The sequence below is a fragment of the Calonectris borealis genome, chromosome 5, assembly GCF_964195595.1.
Source record: "Calonectris borealis chromosome 5, bCalBor7.hap1.2, whole genome shotgun sequence".
NCBI classification, from domain to species: domain Eukaryota; kingdom Metazoa; phylum Chordata; class Aves; order Procellariiformes; family Procellariidae; genus Calonectris; species Calonectris borealis.
The window spans coordinates 47,429,994-47,457,569 of NC_134316.1; the positions used below are offsets into that span (position 1 = coordinate 47,429,994).

Genomic DNA, 27,576 nt, shown 5'->3' on the forward strand with positions numbered 1-27,576 from the left:
GGAACTCCCCTCGCCCCCCCCTCTCCGAGCGGACACCGGGGCCCTCGCTCGCCGCAGAGCCCGGAGCCCTCCGCCCGCGCCGTGCAGCCCGGGCACCGGCCGCGGAGGGCAGCCCGGGTTCGGCTTGTCCCGCATCCGGCACCCGAGGGACAAAGCAGGTGCCCGGTTTTGGTGAAAACATATAGATGTATAGACACACATGCACACATGGCTATGCACACCTATGGATCCGCACGGAGCAAACCGTCCCCAAAGCAGCAGGGCGGGCCGGGCTGCGGAGCGGGGTCGGGGGGAGCCGTGGGCAGAGGGGCTGCGGGGCGAGAGCCTGGGGGAAGCGGAGCTCCGGAGCAGGCTTCGATGCCTTGCTGAAGCGGCGGTAAGAGGCAGCGGGGGGACCTCGGACGACGCGGGGAGAAGAGCTTTGCCCGCACAAGCCCGGAGGAGCAGGAGCCCCGACTCAGAGCCTCCTCCCTCGCTTTCCCGGGGAAGGAGAGGAGTGGGTCAGCTCCGTCTCTCTGTAAGCTCCTTCGTGACACGACGAACGTGTTTTAATAACAGTCGACGTCGCATATAAATACATATACGTTTATTCCCGAGGAAAGGCGCCGAGGGCAGGAGAGCAAAGCCCGCCCAGGCCCCAGCCCGGGTGCTCCGGGCGGCGGGAGCTAGAGCGCAAGGCGGCAGGTACCAGCGGGACTGTCGCTGGGCAAGGTCCGCTCCCGAAATAAAGATGCAACCTTCGTCCTGCTGGAAAGGAAAAAGGAAAAAAAAAAAATTGGGGGAGATTAGCGCGAATAATTTTTTCCCCTCTCTTCCCCCCCCAGCAGTGGTGTTATAAATAGGTCGCCTTCAGATCTCGGTCCGGTACAAAAGGAGCCCGCAGCTCTGAAGTGACCACACAAACCAACCCAATGGGGAAACAAAGTGGAGGCAGTTTCCAAGAGCAAGGGCTCTGCCAAAGAGCCGGGAGGGAACGGTGTGAAAGATCCCCCTCTCTCTCCATCCCCAGTGAAATAAGCCCACTCCCTGAACAGAGGTATTTACTCTCCCACCCCCCCCACGGAGCGGGGAGGACCTGGGGAGCTGGACCCCGCACCCCGGAGCCCCGCCGTGCCTCGCCCCAGCCTCCCCGCCGCCGCGCCGGATGCAGCCACCGGCACCAGCCCCGGGCCGGCCCCGAGCGGCCGGAGCCCGGGGGAGGACGATGGAGGCTTGGGGGGGGACACGGCGGGTTTCTCCCGGCGGTGGCTGGGAAAGTGGAGAAGCGCATTCCTGCCTCCTCCTCCGGGCCCCCTGCGAGCGCCGGGCTCGTCCCCGCCGCCTCCCCGCAGCCCCCCGCCGCCGCACGCGGTGTGCAGGGACCAGCGGGCACCTCTGCCTTTTCCCTGGTCGTGACACAAGCCCGAGTGTCTAAATCGCACGGGAATAAAGATTTTTTTTTTCTTGCAGAGATCGAGATGTAAAATCCGACCGTTACCGCCTGCCCCTCGCACCGGGTCCTCCCCCGGGAGCGATGCTCGCTCCTGCCCCGGTGGAAGGGAAACGGCTCCTCGAAAACAAGCCAGGCAGGGCTGCCCCGGGCTGCTCCCTTCTCCCGGGGGTGTCGCCGGGACGGGACACCTGGATCGCCCGGAGTTGGAGACCCGGGCGATTCCCCCAGCAGTGAGTTGCTCGGTGGGAGCTGCCGTCCCTAAACGCGGGACCAGTTGGTTCTCACCTGGGCTCCCCAGCCCCCCAGCCCTGCGTGGGAAGGGACCCTCGGGACTGACCCCTTCCAAAACCAACAGCGACTGTACCTGCAAACGGCCTCGATATAAAGCGCATATACCGGTTGCTGCGGAGCGCAGACATTTCGGCCGCTCTTTCGCCCTTCTTTGGACGCATTTGGTGTAGAGACAGAGCAGGTTTGGGGTCACTCGGAAGAAAAATGGTGAGATCGGGTTTCAAAGTGATGCGTGTCCCTTTCTGCCCCTGCTCCCGCAGGCGGGGATGCTCCCCTCGCCCCCGAGCCGGCAGCTTTCCCGGCGGAGGTGCGGCGAGACCGGGAGGACAGAACCCCACCGCCGGACCCGGCGGAGGGACATGGCCGCCCCGGTAGCGCCGCGACACGCAGCGCCGTCGCCTCGTTTAACGGGGAGGGCGGCTGCAGGCTCCCTGTCTGCTTTTTTGTTCACAAAGCTCCATTCCCAGTTAACGGGGGCTGGGAGAGTCCCCCGTCAAACTTGCTGAGAGGATTTCAGGCAAAACCCAACCCAACCAAAACGAAAACCGTCAAGAAAAACGATTCCCCCGTTATTCCCCCCCCACCCCCCGCCAGATTGTCAGGTATTTGCGAGCACACTTTCCCTCGGTAACGATTCCCGAATTAACCTCCCGCTTCCAGGGACACAAATTGGCCATTAGAGAGAGGGTTTTATTGCGGTCCTTTCCGCGGGGCTGCGGATTAGCTCTGATTGGGAATTAATGGATTTTTCGTTACAGTTTAATGCAAGGAAGGGCTGGCGGAGAGCTCCGGCCGAGGAAGACCCCGGGCAGCCCTCCTTTGGCTCGGCCAAGCCGGAGTGCCTCTGCGAGCTCCTGCACCGCAGCGCTTCTGAAAAAAAAAAAACTTAAAATTTATTTAAAAAAAAAAAAGATCATTTGCCCGATCCCGGAGTCTCTCCCTTTAGTTTTTGTTGTTCTTGTTGCTGTTCTTTAACTTTGCCGAACAGAAATCCCGAGGCCGAATATAACGCCACAGCATCGAGGACTGCCCTCACATCATTTCTTTCAGCCTGCTTCTTCGTTCGCCAAAATAATTGCTCGGGAAGTAAATGGCTGGAAAACCCGTATTTAAAGCGTTCACACACCCAAACACTCTCTTCCATGAGCATGGCAGAGCCGGGGATATGGGAGCCGGGGATGCGGGACCCGGGGCGCTGCCGGTACCCGCAGCCTGCTCGCAGGCTGTGGTACCGGCAGCGCCCCGGCTCCCCTGGCCGCCCCAAAGTGTTTTTTAGAAAGATTCTCATGCATTAAGTTGGTTTGTTTTTTATTAAGTCGTGGAGAAGGGAGAGAGTGGGGGTTGTGGGGGGGTGGGGGAGTTTGGGAGAGGAGAGAGAAAAGACGAGGAAAGAATTAAGCAAGGTAATAAAGAGAATAAGGAAGGCAAATCCGCTGAAAGCTTTCTTGGACCAGAAAGCTGAGCGAGCCCCGCGCTGCTCTGAGGGAGACTCGCGAAATGGTTTGAAATCTAGTAAATGAATCCGTCTCTGGCTGGTTTTAACGACGACCTCGCTAGAAATCTCCTCTGCATCTGGGGGGCGAGGGGCGGGGGGGGGCTGTTCTTGTCAGATCCGCGCTAATGAAAACGGCGGTGCTGGTCTTGCTGGTCCTGGACAAAGCCCTGGGGGGCGGCGGCGGCGGCCACGGGGCCCCCCCCGAGCCGTCGCCCCGGGGGCCGCACCCCCGCCCTGCCGTCCTGCTTCCCCCCCGCCCCCCTGAGCCGCGTCCCGCTCCCCCCCGCGCACCCAGATACACACACACGGATGAAAGCCACGAGTTTCCCCCCTCTCTGCACAGGGGGGAGGAAGCCGGGGGGAGAAGGGAAGACACATGGGCCGGGCCCCTGGGGGAGCCCGCTGGGAGCCCAGAGCCGCCGCCGATGCCCCCGCTCCCCGCCCGCAGCCGGCTCCGCCGCGGCCCGCGCTCCCGAAGGGGTTAAGGGCCTTCTTTTCTTCCCTTTCCTTTCTTTTTCTCTTTTTTTTTTTTCTTTCTTTCTTTATTTTTTCTTTTCTTTTCTTTTCTTTTTTTCTTTTTTTTTTTTTTTTCACTGAAGAACTGTGGATGTAGTTTGCGTAATATCTTTATTACTGAAAACTTCAAGGTAAGCGAGCAATAGAAACCAGATGTGGGGATGGGAGGAAGGCAGGGTAAGAGTAAGTGTAAGGGGTAGCAGGAGTTAACCGGGGGAGGAGGGGAATCAGGTTGAATGGCGGGAGGGGGGGGGACGACGGAAGGTGAATATTGATTTATTTTTAAGTCCTTTTTGGGTTGCAATTGACCCCTCAAACCAAAAAGGGCTCCTGCCAGCCTCTGTCCTTTTGCAAGTTCACCTCTGGCAGTCCCCAGAAGCCAGGGGCCAATTTTGTGTGCTTGGTGACCCTGTTAAAACCCCTCTCTGCCGCCCTCCCGGTTTCGATCCAGTTGTTTTACACCTGGAGAGAGCACGTTGGTAGAGGTAAATAAATAATGACGATGATAAACGTGGGGCGAGGCGCCGCGGGGAGTTTGCCTGGCGATGTGCTGGGCCACCGCGGCACCGCCGTGCCAGGGGACGGCTCAGGGCAGCCCTGGGAGAGCTACCGGCCCTCAAGGGGTTAATGGGGGGGGGGGAGGCTTAAAGACATATAGCTGCGGGGGAAATCCGTACTGCCTTTAATATAGAGGAGGGGGCCCCGGAGACGGGGGTCCCCGCAGCTGGGAGCAGTGAGCAGCAGAGAGGGCCGGAGCGAACCGAGCGTGTCACGACCATCATATCGTCCCCGGTGCTTCCGCCTGCGCGGATCCCACATCCATCCCTTCGTGTCGTCCGTTTGATTTTCTATTTTTTAGTCGTAAAAACTTTTGGGGTTGTTGTTTTTTTTCTTTTTGAAGGCAAAAGATGTGACCTCCACCTCCCTCTGCTTCCACACCCCCCATACACATACACACACCCCCCTTCCTGGGCCCCCTCCCCTCCACTGTCATCATCTACATATTAATTGGGGGAGAGGTCTCTCTCTTTTTTTTTTTTTCCCCTATGTGTGGGGGGGAAAGTGCGGAGAAGAGCCTCTTTAGAGTGTAGCTAGTTTGGAGGGAGAGACGGCGGGCAAGTGTGTGTGAGAGAGAGAGGGAGGGAGAGGGAGGGAAGGAAAAAGACCCCTTTTACTGTGCGAGATCTTAAGGGGGTTTGGAGATCTGGTCAGCTTTCAAGAACATCTGAATCCTCTTAGAGCTCCCTGGCCCAGCTGTGAGTGTGTGTGTATGCGAGAGGGAGAGAGAAAGAGAGGTTCCTGGTGCCCCTCCAAGCGCATTAAGGACACTCGGGCCTTTTAATTTTAGGAATGAATGCTGATACTTGTGTTTCTTATTGTGATCCGGCTGCCATGGATTCCTACTACAACGCAGCCTCCCAGGGCACAGAAGGCTCCTCGCCTTTTAGGGCATTTCAAGCAAGTGACAAGTTCAGCCCTACTTTCCTGGCCAGCAAAGGACAAGGCTTTGGTGACAGCAGCACTAAGTGCCGGAGCCGCTACAGCCAGCAGGAATGTCAGTCCCTGGATGGCAGCGTGCAGGCTCCCGGCTCCGCCGGGGCTCCGGCCTCCTTTAACAAATACCCTCCGCAGCAGCAGCAGCAGCAGCCGCCGCACCTCTACATGCAGCGAGGCCCCTGCAAAACCCCCCCGGAGAGCAACCTCAAGCTGCAAGAGAGCAGCGGCCACAACGGAGCTCTGCAGGTCTCCTGTTACGGTGAGTCCGTGGCGTGCGGCGGGGGGAAGCACCGGGGGAGAAACCGGAGTGAGACGCTCGGGGCTGGAAAGGGCCTCCCGGGGGAGGGAGGGGGGTGGGGGGGACGGTGAAGGGGGTGGCTGCACGGCAGGACAAGTCCTCCCGGGGTCAAGGAGACCTTGCCCGGCACCGGCGCACGGAGAAGCGTTGCCGGCCGCGGCGGCGAAGCGAAGCGCATCCCGCCGCGGTGCGGGGCTGCGGGCCGCTGTGCCCCCCTCCCCCGCCCCCCGAATATCTTTATTCCCAGCCGGGTCTGGAACCCGCGATGCCCGCGGGAAGGCGCATTTCCCCCCTGTCCCGCTTTACGGTGATTTTAATCGTAATTTCTGAGCGAGGACGATGCGCTCCCGGAAAGCGTTAGCTCTTGAGCAATGTAGGGAAACCCGCAGCAAACGGGGAGAGAAACAGAAAGAGAAAGAAAGAGCGGACCGCCGGGCTGCGCAAAATATTCTCTACGGGGGCCCTCTTCCAGAGAGAGAATTTCTGGAAAATTTCACCGAAATCTTCACTTTCCGCTGTAACGGTCTCTCCCACTTTCCCGTCTCTCACTTTCTCCCCTAATTGCCACTCCCCTAGCTGATTTCTGCCCGGCTGCAGATAACCCACTCCCATCCTCTCCGCGGGTCATTAGCGGCAATTAAGACACTCCCTTGCGCTGGCGCTCGGCAGGACAGCCTGGAACGGGGTCGCTTCTCATATCGTTTCCGAGCGTCGGTTTAGAAGGCTTCTGCGGCAGGTTTCCGCTGTATCGAGGCGATTAGAGACAAGGAAAAAAAAAAAACAAACAGCCCTCCCCCCCAAAAAAAAAGAAAACAACAAAAAAGCCAACAACCAAACAAATAAAACCCCCACAATTATTTTTCCAAAGAAGAGAAAGTGGAAATGAAATCTCTTCCTCTCCCTCCCGGTGATCTCTGTGCGGGCAAAGAGGGGCTGCCCCGGCCTGGATTCAGCGCGTCGCCGCTGCCGGCGAGCGGCCGCGTCCCCGTCCTCCATGCGCCGGTCCACCGCGACCCGACCGGGCAGGGACAAGGACAGGGCCGTGCAGGGGTCTCCAGGGAGCCCCAAGACGGGCAGTGACCGCGGAGTGGGGGCGCGGGGAAGCCGGCCGAGGCCCGGGTCAGGCCGGCGATCCCACCTCTGGACTCTCACCGTCATTTTGGGTAATCTTTGCTCTCTTTACTTTCCCTTTCCCCCATCTCTAGACTTAAAAGGAGGCAAAGGCGCCTTCCCCCCCCATCTCCCAAACCCCGGCGTGCCGGGCCGCGTTCAGGCGCCGTCCATCACCCCCTGCGTGCAGCCAAGGTGTCCCCGCACCCCTCCCTGTCCCCGGATCCAGGTCCACAGACCCGGTTCCCCCCCCTCCCAGGTGACTCCCTTCCCGGGGAAAGGGCGTTAAGCCCTCGCCAGGCAGCTGTGCCCTAGAACCGCAGGCAGAGCCCGGCTGCCCTGCGCCCGGCCGCGCTGCCCGCTCCCCCCGCCGGGCCGGGCAGGGCTCGATCCCGTCCCCCCGGCCCCGGCCCGCACGGCTCCTGCCCGCACCTGGGTGGCACAACCCCCCTCCCACGGGTATTTCCCCGCCGGGCCGCGGAGCGGCAGGAGGGCTCTGGCTGGGGGGGCTGCTGCTTTCCCGCATGTTCTGGCCGGGGCTTAGGCTGGGGGTTTCTCCCTCTTCCCCGCTCCTTCTCTGCCCCTTCCCCGTGGGCGGACAACCCCACGTTGACGCCTCATCCCGCGGAGGCCTTTTGGGGCCAGGCCGGGGCCCACGGGGAAGGGCACGGTGGGGCCGGGGAGTCCCGCGGGGACGCCCGGCCCCGGCCGGGAGGGACCCGCTCTCCATTCCCGCCGGGCGAAGTGGGAGCGCAGGGGAGCCCCCGGTGCCTTCCCTGCCCGGTCCTGCCATCCTCTCCGTGCTAACCGGCTCTCTTGTTTTTGAAGGTTTTTGCAGGTTTTTGCAACGCAGGGCGCCGGCTTAGCCCGTGATGACACATTAGAACCCCCGGTAGAACCACACGAGTTTATCACCCTCCTTAACACCGCCGGGGTCCCCTCTCATTTATTTTCAAGCGGAGCTCCGGGCTTGACTTCAGTGGGAGCCCCACGTCGGCGGCGGGTGGCCCGGCCCTGCCCAGACCCACGCTCGTTGCGAGCCCCGTGTGATGTGGCTAGGGACGATGGGCTGTAATAAGAGACACATGGATCCGCGAGGATAATTAATAGCAATAATAATAATAATAATAATAATAATAATAATAATAATAATAATAATAATGGTTAATGACTGAAGAGAGAGTCTCGCTAATAATAGCCAGATCGGGGTTTCGCAGAGCGACTGCAGCATCCGTAGGCGCCTCTCCGCCTTCTCCCAAAGGGCTAAACCCACCGCGCCGGGCGCAGGCGTTGTGCCCCGGGAACCCCCACCCGTGACCGGGAAATCACCGAGCCCGGGTAAATACCCGCAGCGTGGGTGAGAGCGGGGGAAGAGAGAGCCGTCCTCTTTCTCCGCGGCGGACATAAGCGCGGCCAGCTAAGGCGCGGGCGGGATGCAAGGCGGGTGGGGAGAGCTACAGGAGGGTTTTGGCTCGGGAAGCCGGGGAGCAGGCGGCTGCCCCGCTGCCTCCCGCCGCCCGCCGAGCCCCCGCGGCCCCTCCGGTGCTGGTACTGCCGTGCGCGTTGTGCGGGGCTGAGGAGGATGCTGGGGTGGTGCGACGCCGTGCCCGTAAATCCCTCAATTTAAAAAACAACACTACTCCCTCAAAAAAGAGAAAAAAAAACAAACTGAGGCCGACAACGCGGCAGGCTCTCCCGCCAGGCAGTGCCCAGGCTCCCCCCGCCCCCGCCCCCGGAGCTGCGCCCGGGAGCTGCTGCGGGCCCACCGCCCGGGCCGCTCTCCGCGCTGCCCGGGGGACGCCGCTCCCCGCACGGCGGCCCCGCAGCCGGCTCTCCCCTCCTCTCTTGTAGAGCTCCCGGTCAGTGCGGCGGGGCCCGGGCCGGCGGGCACTCCGCGAGCCGGCGGGAGAGGGTGTCCCCCCCCTCCCTTTTTTTGTTTAATTTTATTTTACTTTTTTAATAAACAAGTCGTTTCGAGTTATAAAAAGCCCGTGCCTGCCATCTATTGCTCTCGGCTTCTATTTCTAGATCTAAGCCCTTCCATTGCATTGTACGGATAAATATAGGCCAGGGAGAGCTATGGCTGTAAACAGGCGGAGGAGACGAGCGGCAGTCCCCGAAGTACTTCCAGGGTGCTGGCAGGGCCGGTGGCACCGGGTGGCCCTGGGGGGGTCCCGGCAGGGCTCCCCGCCTCCCCCGCTGCTCGCGCCCCGCCTGCGCGCTGCCGACGGGCCGGCGGCCTCGCACGGCTTCCTCCGCTTCCCTGCCGAAAATAGGGGTACAGGTTATCCCGCAGACCGGCACCGGCAATTAAAGCCGAAATCTGAAAAAAAAAAAAAGCCCTCAGAACAGGTTATATATCTTGGCTTCGGAGGGGAAAAAGCTTTCGAATGATTTATGTGCTGTAGTGATCTGATTTGCTATTTCTACTGCGTGGACCTGAAGTAAGTTATATGTCTTGAAACATATGTATGCATATACCCATATACACACAAATATATACGTATATTGCTGTCTAGAAATACGGGCTGGGAAAAAATCCTTCGGGGAGTGAAAGCGAATATGATGGGGATGTTTGCTCAAAGGAGACAGGAGAAAGGAAACGGGCTTTCTCTAACAGAGGAAATTCTTTAAGTGCCGGGTTATGCAAATAACGACCATTTCTTTTACTTAGCGAGCAAATAAAAAGTGCAGCCTAAAGTGCGTTATTAATAGAAGTGCAGAAAGCAACTGCCGTAGGAATCAGAGGCTCGCTGCGTGCTTTTTAAAATTGACACTTTTAATGCATTTCTCCTCCTCCTCCTCCCCCTAATGTAATGTAAACTGCAGGCACGGCAGGAACGAGCTCGCTGGCGGTCCCCCCTCCGCCTCCCGGGAGAGACCGCTCGCTGCCAGGCGCTCGGGGCTCCCCGCGGCGCCGCGCTGAGCCCCCGCCGATGTTCAAGGGCTTTGCGGAGCTCGCAGTGCGCGGGGGAGGACCGGCGGCATCTGCCCCCTTCCCCCGGCGCCAGCCGCAGCCCCGAGCCCGGGGCGGGAGGGGGTACCCGGGGCCATGTGCTCTCCCCGGGACCCTTGCGGGGCTCCTCCACATCGGGCGATGCCGTGCATCCCCCCCCCCGCCCCGGAATCTGGGACTGTTACGGCCCCCCCCGGGCCTCCGCCCGCTCCACTGCGCATCTCCGCGGGAGCCGCTCCAGCGCGGGGGGGCGGCCGCTGCCCCTCGCCCTGTCGCGGGGTGCAGAGGGCTTTGGGGGGGCATCCCGGGCTGCGGCGGCCGCCCCGGTCCTGTCCCCCCTTCCTTCCCCCCTCAGCTTCGATCTGGGCTCTCGGCTCCTGCCCGGGCTCCTTCCCGCCGGCGGGGAGGCGGGCGGGGAGTGCCCGGGTTCCCCCTGCACCCCGGCGGGGAGAGGTGCGGGGGGTGCCGGGGGTGGGGAGATGCTCTGCCCTGATCCCCGCGGGGGGCAACAGGAGAGTATAAAGGGGAGAAGAATGCGGGAGGGAGGCGCCAGCGGGGAAGCGGGGGAAGGGGGGACGGGACTCTGGTGGGCATCAGGGAGAAGCAGCAGCCAGCGGAGCCAGCGAAGGCGGGGAGCCGAGCTGGAGGGGAGCCGGGCGGCAGGGCCGGCCCCTTCCCGGGTGCTGCAGGGCCGGCTGCCCGGCCAGGCTCGGCCGCCGGCTCCCGGCGTGCTGCTGACGCCGCCCTGGCAATCGCCCTCTCTTTTCCACAATAGGGCCACCAGATCTGCCATTCAAGGGCTCCGGCACCCTCCCAGGGAGGGGAGGGAGCTCTCGCCAGGAGTTTGGCTAAACCTCTGTTTGAACAGACACTCGGAGGTGCGGGATCTCCTCCGCGGAAACCTGCGGGATTTCCTCAGGGAGCAGGACGCGAAGGTAGGGCTCACGCTCCTTACCCCGGCTGCGCAGGAAGATTTATTCGCGGCTCTTTCCAAAGATGTTTTGCGCTTCTCTTGACTTGGACGGTAGATCTGGCTGGAGACTTTTATAGGATTCCTGACCCGAGCTGTTTATAATACTCATGTGTCAAAGGACCGGGAGCCTCCCTCCCCCTGTATTCCTGCCGCTCCCTCCTTGCAGGAAGATTTCTTTTCGCACTAGAGCTGTTTATTTTCGACTTGTCCGCTGCTGATCGGGATTAACTCCGCTTTAGCCCTGCACTTCTGCTGCGCACGCTTGTAACCCCCGCAGGACGGTACCAGCAACAAGAAGGGTGCGGAAAGGGAAAGAGTCTTAAAACTTTTACTAGTCTTAATTGTTTTGAAAGCAACACAGTGCGAAGCAGACGAGAAAAATACTGATGGGGAGAGAGATTGGGAGATGCTTACTGAGTGCGTCTTTTCCTAAGGGTTTGGTGTAGGAGTCCTATTAACAATATATGCTGATGCCAGATAGCGCAAATGAGCTGTGTGTGTGTTATCTGGAGCTGCAGGCTGTTTATTTTGTGCTGCCTTTGAGTGTACATTCAGTGTGGTTGCATGACTAACTGGCTGGAGTGATTCACTGGCTGCTTTATGGGTGACTGCTCAAAACAAGTTGTGAATCAAAAGAGATTTCTTTGGCTGTGGTTTCTAACCTCCCAAGTTAAATGCACTCAGGGTTTAAGGGGAGCTAATGTGCAGACTTCAATCCCTCAGATCCTGAAGATTTATTCCTTCTCCAAGCCCTTCGTTCAAAGCCATGATGAGTTTCCCTTCCCTCTTACAAGAGGGAGGTGGTGTCTGAGGGGCTCGGAGCCAAGGTCTGCTGCTAAAGGACATCTCCAGCCACAGCCCTGTCCATTCGGTCGCCCTCGTTCCCGGCTCTTTAGCCAGTTTCGCTCCCTGGAGTCCTTAAGTCTTGTTCAGGGCGTTTGGGTAGCCGTAGCAATTCTCAGGTAAAAAGCGTGACGCATCCTGCGGCAGTAAGAGACTTTTCTTCCCATTTCGCAGTCAGAAAAACTGAGACTCAGAACCTGCGAGTGGCTTGTGCAAGGTCAAGCTGTCGCCACTCAGTGGCATCAGTGTGATGCTCCCAGGGCCGTGTCTCCGGCAGAAGGAGGCTCTCAGCGGGCTAGAGAAGGAGCCCACTGCCGGAGTCGGAAAACTCACGGAGTAGAGGTCCCGTGTTTGATTTTGGAGGGGACTGAACTTAGGTTTCCTGACGGCCGGGTCCTTATTCGGTGCAAGAAGCTGTAGCAACTGGTGTGTTCTCATATGCTCAGGTCTCGCAGTACATAAAATAGGCTCAACCTGTCAACCCACACAAATGGTCTCACCTTTAAAAAGCAGCTCATCAGCGTGGGCAACCTATACTGGCCAAAACAAGATACGGGTTGGTCACTGCTTTTCAGAAAATGCTGAGAAATCCCTGCCCCAAAAGTCATGTGTTTCTGAGGTATTACTCCTACACATTTGGAAAAAAAAAATCCCATCATCTCAATTTTTAATCAACTTGGAAATCATACGTCAAATATCTTCATGTAGATATATTTTGAAAAGGAAAAGAGAAATAGTTCTGGATTAGGAGAAGCCTGAGCAGTTACACAGCTCATATAGGACCCCTGTGACTTGAGAATCATTTACTAAGAGATGGGTGGGAACACTTCATATGAATAAAGCGTTAGAGTAATTTACCATAGTTACATGTCTCTCAGCTGCCTCAACTTGTAAATGAAAGTTCATAAGTAAAGGAGGAAAGCTGCTTACATATATTAAATAAATGACCTCCACTTTATTTTCTATGTAAGTTCAGATGAATCAATGCTATTATACATACTGGTGATTCTGCTTGGTCGTGTTTTCATTCATACTTGCACATCATCTTCATATTTTGACTGTCACATAAGTAGGCATGATGTGAAAGAGCAACTGTGACCACCACCATACTTCTAGGGCCATTTTTTGATCAAAGAGAGACAGGTCAATGGGGAATAGGGGAGAGGGATGGAGGGAGAAAGGAACAGGGATGAATGAGAAGGGGCAGAGGAAGAAGAAGAAGAGGAGATATCTTGGAGGGGTGATGAGCAGTGGCAGATTCACCAGTGGCAGATTTACGGAAAGTGGTCTGCAACTGATTTTATGGACTATATAAGTGTGAATCCACCAGCATCAAATTCTTTATCTCTCCATTGAGAATAGCTGTGATTCAACATTTAGTAGCTGCTATCTTCAGGTCCCAGCAGGATTTAGCCATGACAAGCTGGTATGTCATGAGCTATGGTCTGTCTTTATCTGCACTGATGGAAGACCATTGCATCGCTTAACTCAGCGGTTAAATGCCAATTTAAATCTGATAATTTTTTTTTTTTGTGAAGATGCGGTTTAAGGGTTTATCCTGATGCAGTTAATCTGCTTGCTGGAAACAGATGGTTGAATCAGTATTATTTCTAAATATATTCTTTATTAGCAAGAACTGCATTCATTAGCTGTCAGGCAAGTGGGTTTTTAGCTGGTGATGGAGCCCGAAAGGTAAGCTGGCTTAGTCACTGATAGACATGCTGTACGCTGAGGCTGAGTGACAACTTCGTGGGGCTTATGAAGGTAGCAACCGCCTTTGTTCAGTAAAAGTCTGAAAACACTACGAAACCAAAGAGGGGGAGTCAACAGAAAGTCAAGGCCCATCAGAGAAGTGCTATCCACGGGAAATAAGGAACCTGAGGAAGTGGCAGAAGAAACATTTTGGGCAGGCTTCTGTCTGGGGGAAATAAAAGAAACTTGTAATGTTTTGAAATGACTCCTATCTGATTGCTACTGTGTTTAGGGAGATAGTGCTTTGTGTGCAAACACCGCTGCATAAAACAAATACCTGGGGTCTCATCAGTTCCTCCCTGTAGTGGAAACTGCCTCCTCAGGACTTGGGGTATTGGCTGACTGCTTCAGTTGGGAGCGATAACACTGGTGTCGGGATAAGATGCAGTTTCCAAAGAGGGAAATGGGGAACTGTATTTATTCGTTTGATGCAAGAGGGATCAGATAACAAAGGTGCTTGCAGACATCTAACCTATTCAGGAGCAGTGGGAAGTGAAAGGAATTCACACCAGAATCAAATCAAAACAAAACGAAGTTGTAAACTGTGCACAGGGAGAGAGGGCAATAACGGGAATTTTCCCAGAAAATTTGTTCGAAAACGATCAGAGAATGACTGTGTGCTGGGACAGTGCCCAGAGAGATCCGAAGGCCCAGCTGCAAGACCCCGACTCCGTGAGGTGCTGGGGAACGCGTGTGACACAGGCCAGAAGATGTTTCACAAAACAGGGGAAATGGGAAAATGTTATTCAGCCTGAAACTTAATAGGAGGCCTGAGCCACAGCAAGGTTTCTGAAAGAATAGAAAACCATCTCAAAAAGGAGACCAAAGGTTCACCAGGGTACCAGCCTGCTGGGCACGGAGTGGGTCCCAGGCTGTTGGATCTGCCGGGCGAGGCTTGGGTGACCCGTAGGACTGGCCATTGCCAGCGTGTGTGCTCTGTAACGCAAGCGCAGGGAGGCCCACAGCATCACGTTTTTCTAGCCCCAGCGATGTCACTCGGACCCCACGGGAGGCTGACGCATGTCCGTTCCCACCGCGTGGCCGGCTGGAAAGAGGAGCCAAACGGAGCCTTGCTCTGCAGCTCTTGTTCACAGAGAAGAGCCTGAGGTCAAACGCTGGGGCAGGGGTACGCTCCATAGCCTGGACTGCGGTGCTGGTCTCTGGTTTGGGAGGCTGCGAGACCTTCTGGAGCACTGTGTGGTTCTTTTCCAGCCTTCCCTGGGATGGTGCATGCCCAGACCTCATCCTGGAGCAGAGTCAGGAGCACAGCTGTGGCAAGGACCCATACCTGAGAGCTGAGAAGCACTGTGTTATAGACATAACCTGGCTTATCAAGATTTGGTCTGAACCTTCGTAAGCAGATTGGAGCCAGATATCAGTCTGAGCTAGACAGGACACAGCCAAATGCTAGAAGGCAAGAGGAAGAAGAGACCCACCTAAATTGGCAGAAGACCTGCAGACGTTTTGTGTTCCTCACGTCTCCAGATGCCAGTGAGGACTTCCAAGATAAATAGCCGATGGACCAATTGCTAGACACTTAGGCAGATTGTGCAGGAGGCCAGAAACACTCCATGATGCTGTGGGATTTATGGCGGAGCTTCAATATTGCATTTCAGCCCTTGAACAGAAGTCGGAAAGCTGCTGCTGGAAGAGAGGGAAGCTGGTTGCTTTATATAGGTATAAGGTCCTGTGCTGGAGAGAAGAGTATTTCCATCCTGTTCATACCGCTTCAAACTATTAGAAAAAGGGACTTACGCAGGATGGAAAGCAATGGGGGATTGGCTACAACATCAAACAGGAGCGCAGCCGCTCGGTTAAGTGCGGCTCTGACGGGAAGGGGAAATATCGATAGAGAGGGTTGTTATAAATATATGGCTAGTCAGGACAGAGCCTCATAAAAATCTACCGAAAGGCCCAAACTCAACTCAGGAAACAGAGGGACCTGAGGCTGCACATGTAAAGCTGGGTGATACTGGTTTTAAGTTAGAGTTGAGGCTGTAGCAAGGTTTTGTGGGGCTGGATATTAAGTTCGTGTTCAAAGAACCCCACTCTTCCCTTGTAGCCTTTAATTAGTTTGCTTTTGGGAAGGGTACTTTTGTGGCTGGTTGTACTGGAAATCCCCTTTTCCTTGGCCTCAGTGGCAAAAAATGGGAGTTCTTGGTTGAACAACCTATTTGCCTCCACTTGGCAGCGGTCCACTTCAGAGGGAGGGCTACGGGGGAAGCCAAGCAGCAAGAGAGGGGTTATCGCGTGTGTAATTTATAGGCATCGCTGATGCTCGCTCAGGTGCTGCAGTTGCCGATTGAAACTAGACAGAGAGGGAGATGATGGGACAGTCCAAAATGGAGCCACCCGATGGGCACGAGGGAAGGCAGGGACTGGGGAAAGTGTCCTTGCTGGGGAGAAATGCCTGGGGGAGACCGGACCACCGGGATCCAGGAAAATGCTCAGCATAGCCAAGGTGGGCGATGAACTAACACACTCGGTGTGTACATCACTGTGGTCGGTACCCGGTCGGTGAGCACCAGGGCTTTCAACCTGCAGTGTTTTCCTTAAAGACATGGCTCATGTGAAAGAAAGAGGTTTGGGCAATCTGTTTGCGGCACCTGCCTCCGCAGGCAGGCCCCTGAGCTGTCTCTTTGAGCTTGTAGCCAGCTCCTGGACTTCGTCTGTTGTCCTGGTTAGGAAAAAAAGGCCAGCAAGAGCTTTGCTGTGTAATATGTTAATCAAAGGGTGCTTGTGCCTTACCATTAATAGATAATATCTGGGATGTGCCTTACTGGGTTCATTTTGGTTTCCACTGTGGATATCTGGTGGTGAAAATGGCTTTCGTGTTAGGACAAGTCCACAGCAAACTGTAGCGCGGGTCTCCCACCACCTGTGGAAGGCAGCCCTCCCTCGAGAGACCAACAGAGCAGGTATTGCATGGCCGGCCATCCAGTCCCTCCGTTGCAGCTGAGGGTATCCTGGCGTACGGTCAACCCTTTAGTAGGAACGGACAGTGTTTTATAAGCAGGCTTATAAAAGCGCTTCCCCGATGCGAGGGAAGGGAGCAGGGCACTGTCAGCCTGCCTGGCCTTGCGGGGCACTGATCCTGCTGCCGGAGGCTCAGCTGCGGACTTGCCAGGGTTAGAGAAGCTGCACATGCTCCTTGTGGGAAGGGAAAGCTACCTCGGTGGCCGGAGGAGAGCCGCTGGGCATTTTCAGAGCTGAAGCAGTTTCCGCTGAACACAGCTGGGGGTGCCCGCGGGGTGGGGACAGCACTGACACAAGACCAAAGTCACCAAAGGCTAGTTCTGCCAACGCCTTCTTCAAATGCCTTTTTTGGGTAGACACCTCCCTCAGCAGGACAGCAAGAAAAAATTGAGACTTCATCCTTTTTTTTCTCCTTTCTTTCACAGTCTGCAGGAATGAAACCGCTCCTGCTTCATCCAGTAGATGTAGGTTTGCAAGAGCAGAGCTCAAGGCGCTAAAAGCGTCGCTTAGAAAGGCTCCTGGTATCAAAACAAGGTGTGATTGGAAAAAAAAAAACCTCGTTTGGCAACTGTGTCTGCTTTGGAGTATAGAGACTCTTCAGAGTAGCATAGTGAGAAAGCTTGGAATTTAAAGATGAAATGTTGTACAGAAGATGAGGAAATAAAACAATAGGTGATGAGTATTCATGCGAGCTCATTATACCCGAAACACTGAGAAAGGAGGTTCTGAGGTTTCATTATGATGTCAAAACCATTGGACATCTTGAGGTTGCAAAATCCTTAGTTAAGCCAAAAGAGAACTAGTTTTGAGGAAAATGCAGACAGATGATGGAAAATTACTACAGGAAATGTGATGCATTTCTTGCATGGGTTGGATTTCAAAAGTGGGTCTCCAAAGATGGGGAGAAACCCTACTGAGCAATGTCTCCTGGGGACCTTACTGCGATTCATTGCTGTTGATGTTGTTGGGCCTTTGCCTGAGATGGAATCTGCCGGACAATATTTGTTGGTAGCTATGGATTTCTTTAGAAAATGACCTGAAGCTTACCCAAAAAGGAGCCAAGAGGCTGTAACTGCAACCAAGCTTCTAAGGGATGAATTTTTCACCATATTTGGAGACCTAGACACGAAGAGCGTGCAACAAGGCAGAGACTTTGAGGCCAAAGTATTCCGGCAGGTTTGTCAGATGCTCATAAATGCAATAGGAGTTACCCAGTGTCCTACGAATGGTGGAGAGGGGAAGCTTGGCTGGTGCTGGGAGGAGGCATTGAGCCAACTGCATGACGCTTGACCTAGATGCCCCCATTCACACTGCCTGGTCCCTGAGTGCTGCTCCTTAAGACCTTGGCATCTGCCTGCCCCATGTCGGCATCTGAGAGACCTTAATGTGTCTTGCATGGCATCAGAAACCTATGAGCGGGCAACTGAATCACCCCCCAGATACTTCCCAAGAAACGACAAAAGGACCAGGACTAATCCAGGCCTTTGTCTATTCTGTTGATTTTAATGACTTTCAGAGAAGTAGAAGGGGAAAGTGCAGTCTGACCCCAGTTCTCCTTTTCAGACATTAGCCAGGAAACATAGCACACTCCTTGCAAGAAACTCGTAAATTTGGGCCATTTGGTATGCACTGGTCTGGCCTATCTGGACTCTGCAGAAATCAAGTGGAACAGCTCAGGTTTTTCTAAAGAAAAACAAATGTGAGTATTGCCTTAGGCAACACGCATGTTTTCTGATGTAGGCTGATGTGTAGAAACCTGGCTGATTCCACATCCCATGGAGATGGAGAGAGAGGAGCCCAAAGCAGATAAACCATGGTGTGTAGCAGTGACCACATACATGCATTAACATGTAAGAGGCCAGTGGGTCCTGGCCCAGGAGGAGTTATGAGGGGGACTGAGTGGGTCCCGAAAGCCAAGAATACAGCTGTGGATGTTGAGTCTGACAGAAATTAGTTGCCTACTGGGGGAAAATAGGGAATGGCCTGCTTTGGCCCAGAGATTTCATTAAAACCAAAGACTTTGCTGAGAACTCCTTCTCAGGAGGTCAAAAGGAAAGGGAGCAGCAGCTGAAAGCCTGCAGTAGCATCCCAGTGGGAGCAGAGTCAGCCCGATCTGGCTTTATGAAAATGGCCCGACTGGAAAACACAGTACGAGTATGTAAATAGCTAAATTGATCGCTCCGACGCTCTTCCTCCCTGTATGTCTGAGATGAAGCAGGTCCATGGGTCTGGGTTCTGCTGGCAGGAGGCAGAGAAGGGGGTGGTCTTGCAGGGGTGCCTGGTGAGCGAAGCAGTTCCCTTTTGCTCAGCCCCGTGCCAGAAGTACCGACACAGCGGTGTGGGCATGGGCAAGCTGATGAAACCAGCAGACGGAGGCACTGAAGCACACCCCAAAACACCACAGTCCATCTCTTGACAGGAGATGGAGCACCAAAGTTTTCTTTTCTGTTTATGTCAGATCATGTTCTTGACAAAGTTACACACACGCATCTCCCATCCCTCCCAGCTGGGACTTATTTTACAAAGGAGTTACTCACAGGGGAAGGTTATTTAGTCCAGTATGTACCACAGTTTGAAGCAAATTGGACTGTATAACAGTCGTGCTACCCTGTTTATAAGCCTCAGCTTCATCAGCTGTAGGAAGTGTCAATGGGGAAGAACGGTGTGATTTAAGCTGATTCGGGAAGCTGCACCTTTGCTTTGGAAAACAGGACCTGAGCTGCAAATACTCAGAGAGTCCCTAATTCCAGGCAAGCCTCTCGGTGCCAGCAGGAGCAGCACAGGGGCTCTCTGACCCCTTCTTCGGGATGGAGAGCTTCCACAGTTTCCTCTAGCCCTAAAACCTTGGCTCTAAAACCCTGGCTTCTTGGAAGCTACAGCCTCATAACTGTGTTTACTGAAGGAGTTTTGTAGTTTGGAGCCCCATTATTTATGTCTGACTGTGTATTTTCTCCTGAGAGCCTTATGAACAAATGAATTGCAGCAGAAATCACACATTCCCGTACAGGCATGTTTGCCTCTCGTGAAGCCTGCAAAATCATGACCCAAATATACGGTGAGATAATAAATCCGAGAAGACAGCGTGCGGGAAGCCTAGTCTGAGATGAGAAGAAGAAAGCAACCCGCTGCAGCCCCCAGCAGCTTTCCTTGCAGACGCTCTGAGCCCAAGAGCTGGGGATGCTTTGGGAAGCGGAGGCCAGCGTGCCTCGAGGCCCCCCTAATGCCTCCGACATTGGAATCGGAAGTGTTTATCTGTTCTTCCCAAATTTCATTCTTTCCAGACCCTTGCAGATAGGCTTATTTCTAAAGAGCGGAGGAAGATGGAGCGGGTGAAAAGGGGTCTTTCTTACTCTCAGGAAACTCTGGAACAGTACGTACCTTTCAGACCGGCACTTTGGACATGGATTGGTTCCAGCCCATGGTCTAGATTGTGTATTTTATTCTCCTCTCTAGGCCATCCTGCCTGCAGTCGCTCTTTCCACACGCTGTTAAGGCCTCCCATTGCTTCCCACCTTGCTAGAAAAGGCAACTTTTAAACACCAAAGCTCTGGTTGTGGCGCTGGCGTGGGGATGGCGTCTTCTTTAGACAGAGCCCTTCTGAGCTGGGGGCTGTGTCAGCACATGGACGCCACGTGGAGATCAGAAATCTCCCAAAACAGAGGCTCCCCTAAGGCAGTATTTTGGGAGACGGGGCAGGAGGAACGAACGCCCCTTGCGTTACGTTTGCAAATTGTCTATGAGCAAGGTATGATTTTTCCAGGTCTGTCTGGGGCCCAGGATTGTTGTTGGGATGATGTTTGTGAGTAATCTGTGGTCAGCAGATTGTGCGTGTGCGTCAACCAGTGCAAGAAGTAGGCAGCAGAAAGTGATCTGTGCTGGTGAGCGGAAGGTAGGCACCCAGTGGGCACATGAGATAAGAGCCTGTTCTGTTCCCTGGTTGGATGAGCATCACTGGCAGAAGTAGGTTTCTGGGGCAAATACTCCTTTTCACGAGTTCCTAAAGAGGATTTCTGTAAATATTTGCTGATGTTTACTTGACATTTGCAGTCACTCATGTCAATATGATCCCATCCTGGAATGTTAACTGGAAACAAACACAAAAGAGGGCATGAGCTCAGCTGATGTGGATACAGTTTTTAATTTAGGCTCATTTTCATGGTCCTCATCCTTCACGTAATCATGCAGTTCTGCTGAGAATTAGTGGTGCTCCAGGAGCTTCACTGTTTCCAAGATTCATGATTTTTTTGTTCTCTGTGAGGAAGTGTGTTACCAGAGTCACTGTTGTTTGTGTCTACTGTCTGACACTTCCTACCAAAATCCTGCCTCCAGTTGCTTCTAACTTAATCAAAACTTAACGATTTGGCCTAAAAGCTCCCACAGCAGTTGTTTGCCTCTGGCTGTTTTTATAATGCTATTTTTTTTAAAGTTCATCTGAATCAATTAAGCTGTTTCCAAGAACATAGCTAAAACTAAGCACATTTTTGTTTTCTCCATGTCAGAAAAAACTGACGATGTCTTTTTTCAAAAGTTCTGGTGCACTGTGCTGTGGAGCAGTGTGCTGTCGGACTCGCAGTGGAGCTGGGCTTTGGGTAGGAAACGTGCTTCATGCCTTTCTTCTGAAAAATTGTCCAAGAACAAGCCTTAAGGAGCTGTGGTTCTCACTCACTCAGTAGCAACAGCTTTGATTTTCACACCTAAATACACTGCAGATTTCCCGTGTTCTGGGCATGTTTCCAGGCAGGTCTGAATTCTCTCTTCTTGCAGCGGCCGTTTACCCCAGGAGATGGGCCAGCCTTCCTTGGACCCCGGCAAAGTAGGGGAGCACATTGTCTGATGTAGCTACAGACACAAGAAAAGCTGTACCTGGGGAAGCAGCAGAAGGCTGGGCTAAGAAATCTGGATGTGGCAGAACGGTCTGAAGACTGGGGAGTGTGTCGTGTGTCGGGCTGAACGGGGGCTTAGGACTGGGTGGCAAAGATACAAGGGTATTGCGTTATTCAGGGCATCTGGGAAGCATACTGAGGCCAACAGGACATTCATCTCCAAGGTGCAAAAATATTAGAAAATGCTAAGTACTTTTTAAAACTCAGGCTTAGGTATCTCAGAGCAGTTGTTCTGCGCTTGGTGGCTTTCCGTCTCAGTTTGCCATCCGTACAACATGAGCAATAGCGGTGCTTCGTCTCACCGGGCTCATTGCGCGAGCCTCCGATAGGGCCGGTGCCTGCCGCCGGAACCCCAGAGGACACTGCTGAACAGGGTGTGGATGCCGTGCAGCAAGTAAGGATTGCCTTCACACGCTGGACGATGAGAAGAAAAGGGAGAACTGTGCACCGGCGGTAGGGATGCAGTATATATGACCCGAAAACCCAGGAAGCAAGAAATATTTTAGAAAAGAAGTAAGAGGAAAGGCACAAAAGCCATTTGCACGGTGCTCTCGCTGCTCATCCTCCTGTGTCCCGCAGACATGTTTGGTCCCTGCATTGGGTGTAATCGTGGCGCCGAGCTCCCAGGGGCCACCCCCAGCTGCAGTCCATCAGTGCCAGTGAAGACCACTCCGGGCACCATCTGCAGCTGCAACAGCATGAGGGGCAAATTTCCCCTCCGGTCCAGTCTGTCCCCAGAAAAATTTGGTCCCAGAGTGGCTTTATAAAGGGATTCAGTGCTGCAGGTGATGGTGAGAGATCTGTATCTTGGCCTGGTTCGGTCACCACCAAACGCAGTGGCCAGACCCCAGACTTCAGTGGTCAGGGTGGCATGGCTGGAGAGCACAGGCAGTGGGCGGACGCTGTGGGCGTGCGGCTCACCGGGCGTGGGGTCTGGGGGCAGAAGCGAACCACAGAGGTGGAGACGAAAGTAAAGGTCAAATTCTCTTGACTCATGCAAACCTACGTCTTTCTTTTTTTCCCCTGGTGACAGTTAAACGTGTTGTAAGGTGAAGTAGTCCTCAAATGAAATGAAACCCCTCTTCTCGGGCCTCGGAGTGCGTAGTGCTCTGAATTACTTGACAAGCGCAGTTTACCCTTTGAGCAATTCATGACTCCCCTTTCGCAAGTAGGAGCACACTTCTGTGGATGTTTTCCTTGTTCAGTACTATCATCTAATGGATTTTTTTTCTTAATAACTGTCATTTGCCCTGCGTCTTGCTATTCTCAACTCAAAATGAAAAACGTAAGTTGCTGGCTGTGAATACTATTCATTATTCATTTACCAGAGGGATCTTAGGCACATTCATCCCATTTCCTCTTAGTGCCTCATTATCAATAAACCTTTGCCTCGCTGCTTCTGTAAATCATTTTCATCCCTTTCCTTTGCGAACCATGTGCTTGGGCTCTTGCACTAATGTCTCATGAGAGTAATTGGCCAAGGCACGTAGTATTGTTTATACTCCTTGATAAGCTGACAAAACTTCATTAAGAGGAGATTATTGAACTGCACATACATATTTTTTTGGATGAAGAAAGCATTGCACTTAAACCGTGAAGCAAGCGGGGTTTCCCAGTATTTCCCGAGCACAGCAGCTTGCATCAGCGGTTGATATAATTCAAAAGACCTAGATTACCCTGGCTCCCATGGGGAACATGCACCTTCTCTCTGCTGTGATACGAAGGTCGTGGAGCTAACCCTCCAGAGATAAAAGTGCGCTAAGCTGGGGGGTAGATTTCGGGGCTGAGGAGAAATGGGGGACAGTTTCAAACATCCTTTCCCTCCTCCCCATGGCCCCAACAGAAAGAAATGCAAGGCGTGAGAGCGTAGCACCCACGATTGACGGTGGGCTCCCATCGGAGGCTGGAGCGGTGCTGACGGTTCCCCACCTTGGCAGCTGCTTTCACGGCAAATGCCAGCAGTGGACGTAGACCCGGAGCCAGGCTAGGGCAAGGGATGACTTGCTGCAGGGGCTGAAGGGATCCCACAGAGGCCAAGAGTTTTATTAAACTTCAGTTTAACTGGAGCTGAAATATGTTCCTCTAATGCAGGGCAGCAGAGGTTAACGGAGTCCTTTTTGTAGACGTTTTATGACACTCTTTGGGGATACATATAAGAAGGCTGGGGCATTCTGAGTAACTTAAATAAATATTTGTTTAGACTGTGTAAGGGGCAATTGGAGTTTCCAGGCAGGTCAGTCTCAGACAGATTTTTCTTTCTTTGCCCTTTCTCCCCAGCAATAGCGCAGACACGCTGCGGTTCACGGCCAGGCCACGCAGCGCAGCTATGCACCCATGCACCCCAATACCTCGAAACAGCTCTCCTGGTCAGGTACGGGGGTCATGCACCCCCTGTACCGCTCATGGGGGACTCATGGGGACCGAGGACCCTGGCTAGCAGGGGTGGCCGGTGCCCTCAGACCCTGTCGGTTCTCCAGGCTTCCCCCTCTCCCTGGGCACCAGCATCTCCTCAGCAGGAAAACCCCGCGGGATTGCAGCACCGTCCCCATCTCCTGACCCCATGGCAGGGACGTTTTTTGCAGCGGGTGACCTGAGCAACGGAGCGAGGAGGGGTGTAGAGGTTTGGGGAAACAACCTGCCCCTGTCAGGTTTGCTGTTAGTTATTTTGTCTTTGCTCTTGGTTGGCAAGGTCCCAGTTTCGTTGTGCTGCTTCTTGCTTCAGTTTGTGATTTTGCTGCCCTCTTTCTCTCTGCCAGTAAAAGCTGATGCCAGCCTGTCGCCCAGCCCCAGTGACTGTGAATTGGCGGGTTGGGTAGCCAGAAACCTCATTTCTTTCTGGAACACTTCTAAAAGCCTGGTGCTTGTAGGAGCATTAGCAATACCCAGACCTTGAGTTTTGCAATGTGCAGTCAGAATGGAAATAACTTTTAGATGTGCTTCCAAGAACGGGCAGGTTTGGGGAAGGCTGAATGTTTTTCTTCCCTCGTCCGGGCCTTTCTTTACTAATCAGCTGTATAAAACTGAAGAACAGCAGAACTATTTTCTTAAAGAACCTGGCCCAAACTTTGGCCCAATGTTTAAACTCAACCCTTTCTGTGGTTCAGTGAGGGTCAGCCAACTTTGGGTGTTTTCTGTTTTGACTTCAGCTTTCCCATCACTACTGCTTTCCAATTTCCAAACGAAAATGGTAGCGTGCAAATCCCCCTGAGATGCGCTGTACTTGGGTAGCAACGGGGCTGCCGCAGCATCTCATCCAGACTCGGAGTCCCCAGTTCTTCTCCAGGGGGCACCTGGGGGCCCATTCGGGAAGCACGAGAAGCAGCAGAGGAGCTGTGCTGGGCGGATTTGTTGGGGCTCGTCTGACTGCCCGTCTGAAGTCCATAACGCTTCACTTTAAGCATAAGGGTAGTCCAGGGACACACATAAGCTGCAGCGCCTTGCTGGATTAGGGCCGCAGGCTGGCTGCTTCAGCTAGGCAGAGCCCGCTCAGACGCCTCTCCGGCCGGTGCCTGCAAGCCTTTTGAAGTTCGTCTGTCACTAATTTGAAACAGGACTCCATAATGCAGGGGCAGCTGAGCTCTTGCTCAGCTCGTGACAAAATGGCTCTAATCTCCCTCCTCCTGCCCCTCTGCTCTGCCGGTTATTTCAGGTTGCGGCTCCAGCCCTGTTACCAGCAGCACAAAACAGGCAACTGGAAGTCACCTCTGGGAGGCAGCTGAACTTCAGCAATGCATTGCTGCCTCTGCTGTGAAAAGGTTGCTTTTGCAAAGCAGACAGACAGAAGAATGCAGAGACAGACAGACTGACGGACGGACCGACCGACCGACGGCGTGAACACTGTCCGGGCAGGCACAGACACATAGGATGGGGTGAATCACTCTCCAAGCTGGCAGCAGGGAATTAAACTGTGCCATAGCCAGACATTAGAGCAAGGCTCAACTCCCTCCAGGCGGTTTTGCCTCACCAGCCCTCCCCACCAGCTGGAAGGAGCATCCCCCGCTCTCCTCTAACCCAATGGCTGATTTGTGCCGGCTGTCATACGCGATGGCTGGTGGTGCCTTGCTTGGTGCGCGGTTAATGTGGAAGGCAACACGCGTTGAGACTGTGGCAGGTTGCACCGGTGCCTCGTGCCTCCCTCTCACCCCGATGCCCTGCTCACCTAGCGCCCAGCCTTGGACAGAAATTGCAGGGAAAATGTCCGGAGCGTGTTGCGGGGAAGAGGGAGGCACTGACTGGTTGTGGGGGAAAGCTCTGGAGGAGATGCCAACTGCAGTGAAGAGCCCCTTTTGTCTTACAGTGCTCAGATCCTTGCGGTGGCCAAAGGGCATGGGCGAGGTTGAGATGAATACATAAATCTGCATCCGATGGGGGGGTTTATGCTCTTGCTTTCAGAGTGAGAGCTTAGCCCGAAGCCCTGCATCACCCTCATCTGTCACTCACATCTGAACAACCCGCAGTGTTTCCACGGCACTGCCTGCCACCAGCCCCAGAGCTCCCCTGCTGCAGGTACAGGGCCTGACTTCATAACACCCTGGAGCAGGGAGGGCTTGAATCCTGGCTACCTTAAGCACTATCCTCAGGTAACTCCGCTGGACATAATTTCCAAGCAGGGGAGGAGTAACCTTGCTATACCTAGATTTTCTAAAGGAAACACAATCCTGACGGAACTGGATCAGCCTAAAATAAGGCAGACAGGCGGATGGGGCAGACGCCGCCCCAGATGCTGACAGCCAGTTAGTGACACTCAGCTCAGACGGGAGCCCCACATCGGGTCAGTGCATCAGGGCATGCAAAACCCCTATAGTGCTTGTCTGTGGAGAATGAGAGTCTTCAGCAAACAGCTGCCCGTTCTGCCTTTCAGTTGCCCAAGGGTCTGTGGACCCTTTTGGACTTAACTCCCAATAAACAGCTACTGGCCTGTGTTTAGGTATGAGTCTACGACTGAGATGATCCCATTCAATACTTTGTCCTATATTAGTGATGCTGATTTTTTTTTCTCCATATTTTGTCTTATTCAGCATTGAGCCAGGTCTTCAGAGCAGTTAGGTGCTCACATCTGGCTCTGAGGGACTTGAGAAAAGCCAAGACCTTCAGGTGACCAAGGCCATGGCAAGGCAATGCAGGATTGCTTTGGAAGGAGTAGACTACTTATCCAAAAGGTATCAAATTCAGAGCTAAAGGGAAACTGAACGCCCTTTCAAGCCCCCTTCCGATCCTTGCCTGCCTCGTCCATCTTCCTTGGCAGCCAAGCACTGGTGATGTATCGGTTCAGAGGTACTAGGTGGCTTTTGGTTCACATGCAGTGTTTTAGGCAGAAACACAAGTAGGACACAGCAGAAACCCACAATTATTTCCCAGCTGTTTAAGACATGCCTACAGTGGGAAGTAACAGACATTTTAAAATGCAGTAGCTGACCCATCTTGACTGTCACACTTTCAAGCAGGACTTTGCACGTAGCCTGGCGTGCTGAAAACCCGTCGCTGACCACCCTCAGCCCTAAGCCTGGGGCTGCCTGTGTGGGATCTACTGAGGGTCCGACTGCCCCTGAGCTGCACAGAGGTGACTGTCACCTCCCTCTACTGTCACTTAAAAAGCCATCTTGTGGCTGATCCTGGCACGGCAGAGCACATCCCCACGGCACTGAAAACCTTCAGTGTCAGAGAGGAGAGAGCCAGGTCACCAAGAAATTCGTGGGTTCCTCAGAGGTAGCCAAGATCCCCAGCCTCAGAATATTTGGCATAAACAATAATCTCCTCTCACATTCAGCAGTGAGGAAGCCAACAGAGCCGTTTCCTTTTCTCCCCGTGGAGGCAATGGCAGTACATTTTCTTGCTCTTTCTCTTTTCCTATATCACGTTCTGGGAGCCAGAAAGTGAGCTGCAATTACAGCAGGTTGCTAGAAGCATTTTTGTGCCTTCAAAATTTGCTAGTCAGCCCTTTCCTGCTGTTCAAATGAACGTGCCACATGAAGAAGGACTTGGGGCATAAACTATGCCTTTTTGCTCTAGCCACAGCTTCTATGCGGAGTTTTCAGAATTGATTTGTTTATATAAAAGCCAGTTTTGTTAGTGTCCTTTAAATAACATGAAAGAGGAGCAGCAGCGCATGTTGCCTTCATACAGATGGTGCTGAGCTCTCCCCAAGTAGCCACAGGGTGTGTGAATTCAGCTAATCAGACAATAAAGCAATACATGCCCTCAAAAGCAGATATTTGTATGGGGGGAAAAAAGCTAGTGCAGAAAAAAAGCAAGAGGAACAGCAACACAAACAAATAACACACCCGCGGACACACGCACACGTTCCCCAGGCTTGCTGTGACGTTAGCTTCTCAGAAGCACTGGAGTTAACGTTTATCAAGCCGTCTGTCCCCAAACCCAGTGATTTACTCGAGGGGAACGTAACCAGCCAGGCACAAGAGGGTCTACGTGCAGCCAGGGCTGAAGTGGTTTTGACTCCCAAGGAAGCATCTCCGAGGTACCCAGAGTGGAGGCAGAGCCAGTGGCTTATGTTACGCCCTGCCTGCAGGGCCACCAAAAGCCTGTGGACCCACTGG

The 27,576-nt window shown here is 54.0% G+C and overlaps 1 protein-coding gene across 1 annotated transcript in view; it reads left to right on the forward strand.

The window, feature by feature from the left end:
- Positions 1–5,084: 5,084 nt before the first annotated feature.
- ALX4 (ALX homeobox 4) overlaps positions 5,085–27,576 on the forward strand; it is a 39,220-nt gene continuing 16,728 nt past the window's right edge. The window contains exon 1 of the mRNA XM_075152354.1: positions 5,085–5,490. Coding sequence (XP_075008455.1) covers positions 5,085–5,490 — 406 coding nt within the window. The remainder of the gene's footprint in view (positions 5,491–27,576) is intronic.